Source organism: Eptesicus fuscus, chromosome 13 (genome assembly GCF_027574615.1).
Source record: "Eptesicus fuscus isolate TK198812 chromosome 13, DD_ASM_mEF_20220401, whole genome shotgun sequence".
NCBI lineage: Eukaryota > Metazoa > Chordata > Mammalia > Chiroptera > Vespertilionidae > Eptesicus > Eptesicus fuscus.
The window spans coordinates 53,809,111-53,821,727 of record NC_072485.1 but is presented as its reverse complement, the minus strand read 5'-3'; the positions used below and the strand labels follow the sequence as shown (position 1 = coordinate 53,821,727).

At 43.1% G+C, this 12,617-nt stretch overlaps 1 protein-coding gene across 1 annotated transcript in view; it reads right to left on the bottom strand.

The window, feature by feature from the left end:
* The window catches only part of LOC129151316 (natural cytotoxicity triggering receptor 3 ligand 1-like), a 27,739-nt gene extending 15,122 nt beyond the window's left edge, over window positions 1-12,617 (bottom strand). Inside the window, exons 1-4 of the mRNA XM_054725687.1 lie at window positions 12,527-12,617; window positions 11,570-11,917; window positions 5,772-6,086; window positions 1,231-1,401 (exon numbers count right to left, since the gene is read on the bottom strand). Of these exons, the coding sequence (XP_054581662.1) occupies window positions 1,346-1,401; window positions 5,772-6,086; window positions 11,570-11,917; window positions 12,527-12,617 (810 nt within the window). The 3' untranslated portion in view covers window positions 1,231-1,345. The remainder of the gene's footprint in view (window positions 1-1,230; window positions 1,402-5,771; window positions 6,087-11,569; window positions 11,918-12,526) is intronic.

Genomic DNA, 12,617 nt, shown 5'->3' with positions numbered 1-12,617 from the left:
TGTGGTGATGCTGGTGTAAACAAACTACTGTGCTGCCAGTCATACAAAACTGTATATAATTATGCACAATACAAAATACTTGATAACGATAATAAACGATTGTTCCTGGCTCATGTATTTACTATGCTATACTTTTATTGCTCTTTTTGTAACCCTCACCTGAGAATATGTTTTTATTGATTTTAGAGAGAAACATGGATGTGGGAGAGAAACATTGATTGGTTCCCTCTTGTACCTGCCCCAACCAAGGATCAAACCTGCAACCTATGTATGTGCCCTGACCAGGAATGGAACCCACAACCTTTTTGGTGTATGGGACAACACTCCAGCCAACTGAGCCACCTGGCCAGGGCCTTTTACTGCTATTTTAGAGTGTACTCTTTCTAGGTATAAAAATAATTTTCTGAAAAGCAGTATGTGGAGTTACACTAGCAGCAGCCTAGCCTGTTGACTGCATCTCTTGATATCATTTTCTCTTCTGCTTGATTTGGTCTCATATTGTTTTATGATTTTAGTGTAGTCTGACTGTACAGGAGCAATAGGCTACTAGTATACCATGTAGGTTTGTGTAAGTATAATCAATGATGTTAACACAACAATGAAATTGCCTAGCAATATATTTCTCAGAATGCATCCCCTTTGTTAAGTGGCACATGACTGTGTGTATAGGAGTGTATCACATTTTCTTTATCCACTCATCCATCGATGACACAAGTTGCTTCCATGTCTTGGCTATTGTAAGTAATGGTGCAATAAAGATGGAGGTACAGATCATTTTTCAAGTTAGAATTTTCCTTTCCTTCAGATAAATACCCAGAAGTAAAACTGCTGGATCATATGGTAGTTCCATTTTTAATTCTTTTGGAACTTCCATACTGTTTTTTATAATGGTTGTACCCATTTATATTCTCACCAACAGTACTCAAGTCTTCCCTTTTGATCACATCCTTGCCACTACTTTTTATTTCTTGTCTTTTTGATAGTAGACATTCCGAGAGGCATGAGGTGATTTGACTTGCATTGTTTTGACTTGCATTTAACTGAAGATTAATGATGTTAAGCACCTTTTTATACCCATGCTGGCCATTTGTATATCTTCTTTGGAAAGTGTTGCTTTCTCCTGTTCTTGGAAAGAGATGATTGGCCAGAGGCTATCCAGGAGGGCAGCTTGAACAGTATACTCTTGAGGAGGCTCTGGCAGTCATCAGGAAAAGTAAGTCAGTTACTTACACGTTCTCTGAGAAAGCATGTGGTTTCTGTTATCTGTCTGTGTAAGAACTGCCGATTTTCCAGTGCTGCCCCAACTGAAGACATCATGAATGCACCTCAGTGAAAGCACCGACTTTCAATTCTTCAGGCTCTTCTTGTGGTAGTAGTTTGAATCTTCTGAGAAGCAGCTTTCTAGATATGTTAGAAATAGGAGAGAGTTATTGGGAGTAGTACCTATGAAAGAGGGCACAGAAGTAGGTGAGGGAAGCCTTTAGATCAGTGGTTCTCAACCTTTCTAATACCGCAACCCTTTAATACAGTTCCTCATGTTGTGGTGACCCCCAACCACAAAATTATTTTTGTTGCTACTTCATAAATGTAATTTTGCTACTGTTAATGAATCGTAATGTAAATATCTGTGTTTATATTGAGAACCACTGCTTTAGATCATGATGTAGATCTGATATCTGTGAAGGGAGGAAGGAGAAAGGATTGGGAAGCAAGAGTTTCAGATTATAGTGCATCTCTGAGGAAGTCTCGGCCACTCCAACAGAGAGCTCCAAAGACTCCTGCTTTGTTCAGGTACTGGCTGGACCTCCTTGGGGTGAGGATAGCAGCAGATTCCTGAGATGGCACAGGTAGAACATGTGACCTGGGTGCATGCTTCATAGCAGACTCTCTCACAGCTCTAGAGCAACCACTTTGGGTCAAAACTCAGCTCTCCAAGGAGCTGTATCAGTTAGCTTTTGCTATATAACAAGCAAGACTAAAACAGTGGCTTTAAAAGAATAAATATTTATTTCTCACACATTCGCGAGTTGACCCTGTTGATGGTGATGATCTCAGCTAGATTTGTTCACATGTCTAGGAACTAGATGACTGTCATCTAATCTATAGCTGGTTCTCAAAAAAAAAAAAAATGTGGTTTTGGTCAATGTCCTCCCATTATAATGTTGATGAGATGCCATAGGAACTTGCCTCCTGTTTATATCAAATAGCCTTTAGTAAAATTAGCTTTATTATATGTCGTTTTGTTTAAAGTTGCAGAACCTAGGCATGATGTTAGGTGCGGTCTTACTGTAGACTGACCTCCTCTAGAGCAACTAGCACTGGCTTCAGTGTCTCTCGTCTCCCCTCAGGCTAGCTTAGAAGTGTCCTCCTCTCACTGATGTCAGCACAAAAGAAAGCAAATGGAAATACACAAGGCCTCTTTCACTTCTGTCTCATTCTATTGGCCAGTGCAAGTCACAAGGTTGAGCCCTATGTTAAGGGGCAGCCCATGGTTGGAGGGCACTGAAAAGTTACATGGCCTCTCATCATTGATGTTTCTGTCTATCTCTCCTTCTCCCTTCCTCTCTGAAATCAATAAAAATATATATTTTTTAAAGTTACATGGCAAAGGATAAATATTAGGGAAGGTTAGAGGCCTGGAACCTTCATTACAAACCACGGCAGAATCCAGAATGATTATGAAGGCTTTAGTAGTCTCTTTTTTCAATGTGAAATGTCTGCTAACAGTGACAGTACTAGATATCAGAAGCCAGAGCAAGGCCAGAAATATGAGAACATTCACAAGTATCATTCAAAAGAATCATCCGAAAATCACTTTATATCCAGTTTTCTCATTGGCCTAAGTCAAATCAGAAGAAAATGTCCCATCCTAGCTGGTTTGGCTCACTGCATAGAGCACTGGCCTGCGGACTGAAGGGTCCTGGGTTCAATTCCAGTCAAGGGCACATGCCTGGGTTGTAGGCTTGATTCCCAATTCAGGGTGTGCAGGAGACAGCCAATCAATGTTACTTGCCCATTATTGATGTTTCTATCTCTTTCTCCCTTCCTCTCTGAAGTCAATAAAAAAATTTTTTTAAAAAAGAAGAAACTGTCCCAAGAATCAGTAGGCGAACTTTGGATAGAAGGCCTTTTTTCTTGATTAATTGATTATTCTAATTTTCCTAAAGCATTTCTTTGTTGTTGTTTTTTAGTTGGCTAAACAAGTTTATTTGTAAATTTAGTCAACATACATAATTGACCTAAAAACTCCAATAGAAGGATAAATTTTAAAAATCACTTGGAAGACCAGTTCTATAAAGTGATTTCCCCTGGACCATACACCAGGATTTCTAAAGAGATGTATTAGCTATTGCACAGATTCTGCCTTGGAGGCCCGCCCTTCCCCCCACCCTCAAAAAAAAAAAAAAATGAGGGCAATTTAGTATCTAGAACCATTTTAAGCAACATGTTCACACGTGTCTCTTAGACTTCTTTACCTCAGCTCTTTTATTTGCTGTTTTGACCACAGTCAAGATAAATGTTTGGAAACCTTTCTTAGTTTGGAAACACCAATGAGGGCTAGAAATTCTTGATTTAATGGTGAAATCTGGTTGTAAGCTATCCCTTTAAGCTGTTAACAAAATGTGAGCACCTGGGGAAGGAATTCCCCTCTCTGAGCTGTGGTTCTATGTGTGAGAACAACATTGCAGCCCATACACAGTTAGGAGGCCTGGCCTGAATGAATACAGTGAGGTCTGGTTCACAGTGAGACTGCATGTCAGGAAGAGGCAGAGGGGCCTTACAGTGCAGCTCCCCAGAGTCCCAGCTACCACAGATGGATCTAATGAGAACGCTCTTCCCTGACACAGCATCAGAAAAAGCCACACAGCACACACACACACCACACTCAGATTCCTCTGGCATCGATCCTGAGAACTCTCAAATATCACCCACTGGCAAAGGCCCCTGAACTCCCAGAGCCAAGTCCAAAACACAGGGCTACACTTTGCTTTGGCATCACTCTTACCTTTTTTTGAAACAATAAATCAGTCCCACGATTGCTGGTATAATACAACCAACAGTAGTAATATAAGTATCAGTAGTCCCCCAGGCATATCCCATCTCAGATCCTGCAGAAAGAGGAGGCAAACGTTAAAAGGAAACCTACGGGCAGGGGCCAAAGTGACCACACAACCACTGCTAAGGTATCTGTGGTGGTGTGTCATTTCCCTGTCATAGATATGACCACCAATCCTCTGCCACACTTCTTGTTATTCCTATCACATACACCTCCACACATCAAATAGTGTGTTTAGCACCTTCCAGAAATACAGGGCAATATGGAACACCACCTACCACATATGAATGCCGTGCACATGTCCAAAGCTTCCACACTACACCATCTTACATCACTATACGCTGCTATATATTGAATATCTGTGTCCCCCCAAAATTCATACGTTGAAATAGTAATGTGATGGTATTAGGAGGTGGAGCTTTGGGGATATCATTAGGTCGTGAGGGAGAAGCCCTCGTGAATAATTAGTGCCCTTATATAAGAGGCCCTAGAGATTCCCTCATCCCCACCACCATGTGAGGACACAAGGAATCTGTGACCCAGGAGGAAGCCCTCACCCAGCCATGCTGGCACACGGATCTCAGACTTCCAGCCTCCAGAACTGTGAGAAATAAAGCTGTTGATTATAAGCCACCCAGTCTGTGGCAATTTATTATAGCAGCCACAAGTCCCCAACACAAATCTCTTTCATTGTACTAGAGGCCCAGTGCGCACAAAATCATGCGCGGATAGCTGGCTTCCGCTTGCCTCAGCTGGCTGGCTCGCCCTTCACCGCCAGTAGATCATGACCCAACCCCCCGTCTCCACCCCCACACCCCCAAGCCACTGCTCATTTGGTTGTGACAGCATTATGGTGTGACGGCCACGGGCCTTTTATATGAGAGATTATACACAAAACACATATTTCAATTCCTTATCTCCCATGTGCCACACATATTCTACACACACCACACTCATACACATCCCTGGCCCTTGCTTCCAAAAACAATTCCTCTTTCCCTCCAGGGCCACCCGAGGCCCCATCTGGCAATACCAGTCAGCCCCTGCCTCCCTAACCCCTCTCAGCTCTAGGCAGACGCATTTGACCTGCAGGGTCATCCCCACCCAGGACCAGAGCCATGACCATGGAAACCAAGATATGAGCTCAATTAACCCCACCCCACCAGCAGGGGGAGATCTGTAGTGAGCTGTATTATCTTAAGCTCAGGATCTAGTGTGCCTGGGGAAAGGCCTTGGCATTTGCAGGACTCCCTACTATGGACTCCCCAGCTTGGGCACAGAACTCCTGATTTGACCTCTACCAGCAAACAGTTTGCAGTGGCCCTGGAGCCTGGCCAGAAGAGTTGCTGGTAGGGTTGGGTCTCTGGCCCCTGATAGACCCCTATCCTCAGGGGTCATGGACAGGATCCTATCTCCTTTCTCCTCGTAGCTGACAGGCTTCCTATTCCAGGTCATATAGACCTCCCAGCTCCCTAAGGGGCCATAAGTTAACAGCAACCCTGAGGACTCTTGTCACCACTCTCCACCTATTAGGCCATCCACCCTGGCGTAGGGACCTAGTCTGGACTGCTGACTCTGGGGCTGAAGTAGGCCAAACCAAACTTTCTCTCCTTCCCCATTAGCCCCCATCTTGGCCTGGACTAACTGGGAACCTCAATGTTACGTTATACCCCCTCAAGGTGAAGAGTAAGGGAAACGTTTAGAGGATGCTTACCTCTCTGAAACTGGGTGAAGTTCAATCTGCAGGAGGTGAGCAAGGATATGTGTCTTATCACACATTGGCAGGTGGTCACAATGTGTTCCAGCCTCAAACGGCTGGTGATGTTAAATGTGCCGTCTTCATTCTTGATGGCTGGACCAGTGGTGATACCTTCAGAAATCTCCTGGCCCTGGGGATTCTCCTGGGTCCACGTATACCATGTTATGATAATGTTCTCTGGGTAGAACCCACGAGCCTTACACAAAATATATTTGTTGCCATCATCTTTCACCATGGCTTGCTCTGGAAACAAGGTGCACTCTGGGGAAGCTGCCAGGGAAGAGAAGTCATGATTTGAGGGTAGGTTGGGACTAGCTTATTATCAGTTCAAAGCCTGACCCATAGCAAGCCTTCAGGAAGGGTGAGTGAGGCGAATGAGATTCTGCTTAGCCTACGTAATCCCGGTGCCAATGTGATGCTGATAGACCATGACCCCGACTCTCCCAGCCATTTTGTAAAGCAGAGTTTCTTAAGCCACTTGGTGTCATAGACACCTCTGAGAATGGGAGGAAAGCTTTGGAACACTGCTGTGGTGGAATCCGCTGTCCATTCTTCAATGACACATCCAAGTTAAAGCTATATCTCCCAACCTCCACTTCAGCTGGTGTAGCCATGTGAACTCAGGGTCTACTAGTTTGGATAGTACCCTTAAAGAACAAGGGTATCTTAAAGAAAAGCACTATGCCCTTCTCTTCCTCTCCCCTTCTTCGTTCCTGGAGAACAGCCGGAAGACCATGTCATGGTTCAAGATGGAGCGGCCATTTCCAAACACAAGGTGAAAGCCACAGGTTGAGGATGCCAAAGTGGCAAGACAAAAGGACTCTGGGTCCCAGATGATCACAGAACTGCCCTCCCTGCCCAAGGTTGGCTCCACTTGTGTGAAAGAAAAATAAACTACCTTTTTAAAGGGCCCTGTTGCTCTGGCCAGTGTGGCTCAGTTGGTTGAGTGTCATCCCATGACCAAGAGGTGGCCGAGTTGATTCTCAGTCAGGACACATGCCCTGGTTGCAGGCTCGATCTCCAGGAGGGGGCGTGCAGGAGGCAGCCAATCAATGTTTCTCAAACATCAATGTTTCTCTCCCTCTCCATCTTCCTTCCTCTCTCTCTCTAGCATCAAGAAAAACATATTTTTTAATTAATTAATTTAATTAAAAATAATAAAAGCACTTGTTGATTTCTGGTTTCCTCTCTGGCATGTAAAGAACTAGAAGTCATCACTCCTATCCTCATAATGGGAAAAAAAAACCACTGAAGTGAACAAACGGCAAATCAACAACTTTTCTTAGATCCATCAGAGAACTGAGGTGACAGGGCCAACCACAACCCTGAAAGCTAGAGAGACAAGCAGATTGGAGAACCACAGCCATAATCCTATTACCACAGCAGAAGGTGCTGGAGGTATAGCTGACAAATGGCTCAAGGATGAAGGTGGGTTAGCTGGAGGCCAGTCTTAGGAGTTTTTTCTGGGTTTTACCTCCAGAAACCCCCGCCGCCCCCCTCAGGTTCTTGCAGTTCCAAGAAAAATTCCCTCCTGTTTGTGGGAGAAGGGAGAGGAAAAGTAACCATTTAAAAATATACCCAGTGCGTTCTCCATAACAAAGAATGCTCTCAAGTGGGAAGACTTTGCCAGAGCCCTGGCTCACCCAGAAGAATGATGATTAGCTCTTCAGCCCTCTATAACCTTCCTTTCTCACCCAGGCACACTTCTGAAGGTCATAGCTTAGGGCAGTGGTGGGCAAACTCATTAGTCAACAGAGCCAAATATTGAAATTTCTTTTGAGAGCCAAATTTTTTAAACGTAAACCTAGAGGTAGGTACATTGTTATTAACTTAATTAGGGTTCTCCTATGCTGGCCTTTGCTAAAAACTCAAGGGGCCAAAGAGCCACATGTGGCTTGTGAGCAGCAGTTTGCCGACCACTGGCCTAGGGGCTCAGGCCACTCAGAGAATGAGATTTAATATCAGATGATAGACTGCTTCCCCTCCACACCACTTTGCCACCACATCAACAGGGCTCCCGTATAATGATAGTAGATTACAACTGAGAGAGCTGCAAGACACAAAATCTACATAAGGAGTTCATAGGGAAACTTAAAGAAAACAGGGAAGGAGGAAACAAGATGGTAGAGGAAAACTGAAATCTGACACGTACAGCATGGTATTAACATTAAACACAGCCCAGTTCCTAGCCAAATTAACATACACTCTCACTCTAAAAGCCTGTTTACCTCAGTTCCTATTACCTGATACATAATATCTGTCTTTCAACAAAAAATTACAAGGCGTGCTGAATAGTGGAAAAAAACAAAAAGCATTAGAACCAGACTCAGGTATGACACAGATTTTGGAATAATCAGGTACAAAATTCAAAATAACTATGATTAAAATGTTAAGAGCACTAATGAAAAAAAGCAGAAAACATGCAAGCACAGATGGATAATGTGAACAGAGAGATAGACACTTTCTAAGAAAGAATCAAAAGGAAATGCTAGAAACCAAAAACACTATAAAAGAAATGAAGAATGTCTTTGACAGAATCATCAATAGACTTAACACTGCCAAAGAGAGAATCAGCTAGCTTAAATATGTCCATATAAACTTCCCAAACTAAAATGCGAAGAGCAAAAAGAATTTTTTGGGGGGGGGAGGAGAGAGAGAAGGACCCAGGAAGGAAAGAAATATCCAAAATCTGGACAGTTGCAAAAGTTGTAATGTACATGTAATATAAGGTGACCAGATTTTAACATTGGTAAAGCGGGACACCATTGACGGGGGGGTGGGGGGGGTGGGGGGAGAGGTTCTTGATTAACGTAAGTCGTGTCACTTTCAAGGCCGGCGCTAGACTTTTTGCCGCCACTATAAAATATAAATAATACGAGTACTGTCTGCTAACTTACTTACCTAAATTATCTGAATAGCTGATTTGTAACGACAACACTTGTTTAACTAGCTTACTAGCGCTCAGTATGATGTGTATCGTCTGAGAGACAGTTACAAAATGTTTTCGTCGTTGCCAATCCCAAAAAATGCCATTGTTCATTAAGTCCAAACAATAGTGGTTGAATTCTAACAACTGATCAACAATGCGAACTTTGATAAGCAGTTCTCGATAATCAGTTCTCAACAATTATTTGTTATTATTAAAGTTTAACATTATAAAATTAACAAAAATCATATAAAACTCATATCCTGGCTAAATAGCCACATGGCCGCCGAAAACCGTATATTCCCTTCCCGTTCTCCTGCCGTTCCCTAGCTTGTCGTGCATTCTTTCCAAAAATCGGGACTTTTTAAAAAAGCCACGGGACACGGGACAAATTGTTAAAAATCAGGACTGTCCCACCAAAAGCGGATGTCTGGTCATCTTAATGTAATAGGAATACAAAAAGAAGTAAAGAGAAGGAAGCAGAAGAAATTGTTTAAAATATAATAGCTGAGAATTTTCCAAAATTAATGACAGACATCAAAACACAGACATTTGAAGCTTAGAAAACACCAAGTAGGAAAACATCTTATCATATTGAAAATGCAGAAATATATATTTATATTTATATATATATATTTATAAATAAAACTAGCGTTCCCGTTGCAGGAAGTTTCCTGCAATAGGGCTTCCTGCTGAACTCTACCCCGCCCCGCCTGCTCTCCTCCCTTCTCCCCTACCTCGCCTGCTTTCCTCCCTTCTCCACCAGCCCCGCCCACTCTCCTTCCTTCTCCCCCTACCCCGCCTGCTCTCCTCCCTTCTCCCCCACCCTGCCTCCACTCCTCCCTTCTCCTCCGCCCCGCTTGCTTGCTTCTCCGCAGCTTTGCTCCCTTCTGCAGCTCTTGGCTTCTTTCTACACTGTCTTGATATGCAAATTAACCACCATATTGGTTAGGGTAATTTGCATGCTCTCCCTGATTGGCTGGTGGGCGTGGCTTTTGGCTGGTGGGCGTGGCTTGTGCGTAGCGAAGGTGCGGTCAATTTGCATATTTGTCTATTATTAGGTAGGAGATATATATATATATATATATAATCAAAAGACAAAGAGAAAATCTTCTAGAAAAGAAACCTGAAAGAAAAAAATAACTGACTCATAGAGGAACAGTTATAAGAATGACATTGGACTTCTTAAATGCAAGAGAGAAGAGAGGGACATGAAATATTTTAAGTGTCGAAAGAAAATAATCCACCTACTTGGAATCCTATATTCAGAAAAATTATCATTCAAAAGTGAAGTATAAAAACAAAACTGAGGGAATATGTCACCAATAGACCTGCCTTGCAAAATATTAAAAAGTCTTCAGAGAGAAGGAAAAGGATATGGGTCAGAAACTAGAATCAGAGAAGACAGAAATGAAGGTAAATTAAAACCTTTTCAGATGCTTAATTGATCTAATAGATAATTGTTGATTTAAAATAATAGCAACAATACATTGGGTGATTATAGCATATGGATAAGTGAATGACAGAATGTTATAAGAGATGGGAGGGGAGAACTGGAAATATCCTGTTACAAAATATCTGTACTACTGATGACAATGATGCAGTACAGTGTTCTTTCATAAACTGACTTAGATTAGAGGTAAAAATACATTGCAATCACTAAAAATTTTTTAAAGAAGTATAACTGAGCCAGGCTGGTGTGCTAAATGGCTAGAGCATTAGTCCACACACCAAAGGGTCACAGGTCCTATTTTCATCCAATGAATGGCAGGTACCAGGGTTACAGGTTCAGCCTCTAGCTCCAGTCTAGGTGCATGTGAGAGGCAACAAATCGATGTCTTCCTCACATCGATGTCTCTCTCTGTCTCTCTCTCACACCTTCCCGTCTCCATCCCTTCCACTCTCTCAAAAATACAAAAAAAATCACTGGAAAAAAATATCCCCAGGTGAGGATTAACAACAATAACAAAAAGTAAAGGGAGTTATATACCATACTAACCCTAATCTAAAGAAAACTGGGATAGCTCTATGAATTTCAAAGTAGCCTTTAGAACAAGAAAAATTATCAGGGATATTAGGTCAAAACTAAGGTTATCTGAATAAACTATGGACAGTAGTTAATAAAAATGTGTCAATATTGGTTCATTAATTATAACAAATATACCATACTAATGCAAGAGGTTAATAATAGAAAAAGCGGTATGTGCACAGGCAGGAGCATAAAGAAACTACTATCTTTGCAATTTTTTCTGTAAATCTAAAACTGTTCTAAAAAATAAAGTCTATTAATTTTTTTAAATCTTTTTAGGCTTTCTGTCAGTTGCGGAGGAAATGAATCCTAATATACTTTCCCATCTCCCTAATTAATATGTACAAAACATTCCAAGTCTTAAGTACAATTTTGAAGGCTCAGAGACATTGCCCCCATTGTAGGCTGCATTGTGGCCCCACCCCCAAATTCATGTGTTGAAGCCCTAAGCCCATTCTCTTAGACTGTGACTGTATTTGGAGACAGGGTCTTTTTTTAAACTCGGGACCCTTTGCTCCGCAAGCCCACGCTCTATCCACTGAGCCAAACCGGCTAGGGCTGGAGACAGGGTCTTTACAGAGGTACTAGTACATCTGTTTACAGAAAAGGACACTGAGGTTCAGCGTGATTAATAACTTGCTCTAAGTTGTCCAGACGTCCAGGGAAGCCCAGAACTTAAACCCGAGTCTATCCAACTCCAAGGCCCGTGCCCAAACTTCTGCTCTACTTCACTGACCCACATCTCTACCCCAAGCCCCATCACCATGGGAACCGCAGGACACTGCCTCAGGCACTCACCCAAAACATTTAGAAAGACTGTTTCCTGGGCCTGCTCAGGGGTGACCACCACCTTACATCGGTACTCTCCTGCGTCCCTCAGCTGGACTCCAGGAAGGTGCAGTGAGACGTCCCCCTTCTCTAGCCCCGCTCGAGACACGCTGGCTCCGGGTCGGAACGCCTTTTGATGTTTTCCATACATTTTAAACACCTCGTGCTCTGTTTCATGCGCCTGGTGCTTCCGATACCAGATAACACCCATAATGTTGGTGTTCAGGGGTGTGGAACCAGGGACCTTGCAAGAGATGGTAACATTGTCATTCAGCAACACAGTTTGATTCTTCCCTTCCATCTTCAATATGAAAAAACCTGTGGAAATAAGAAAATTCAGTTATGGGAGAACCTTGAAAAAAAAATTAGGTCTTGTACTCCCCAAGACACTACCTTGTAATTAAAAACAAATTCCTTGCCCTAACCGGTCCCCAGTAGGGATCGAGCAGCAGGCAGCTGATCAATGAGTCTCTCCTCATTAATATTTCTCTCTCTCCCTCGCCCCCTTCCTCTCTGAAATCAATAAAAATACACATTTTTTTAAAAGAGCTTACTAGGTAGCGGGCACTCTACCGGACCCTTTATAAAAAAACAAAACCCAAAAACAAACTCCTTTGGGGGGTGGGGTAGGGAGGCATCTCTTGTACAGAGGCCCTTAGTTCATGGCCCCTCCTTAATCCTCGTAAGATCCTCCAACTTTGTTCTTCCTTTTCAATATTGTTTTGATTGTTCTGGTCTCTTGCAATTTCTTAGAAATTTTCAAATCCGTTTAATTGATTCCTACAATTCCACAAAGGAGAGCTTAGAGCTGGGGACTGTTAAGGTACAGGTGGCTGAGGACGGCAGGGGGGATCCCCGAAGGAGATGACCAGGGAGAGTGCCTGGCGACAACCATCTCCCACCCCCACCCCAACTCCCCCACCTTACCTGCGGGGGCCACCCAGCACCACAGGACAGGAAGCAGCCGCAGGAAGCCCCGCAATGTGCGGCCTGCCGCCTCCGTCCCGGTGACAGTCAT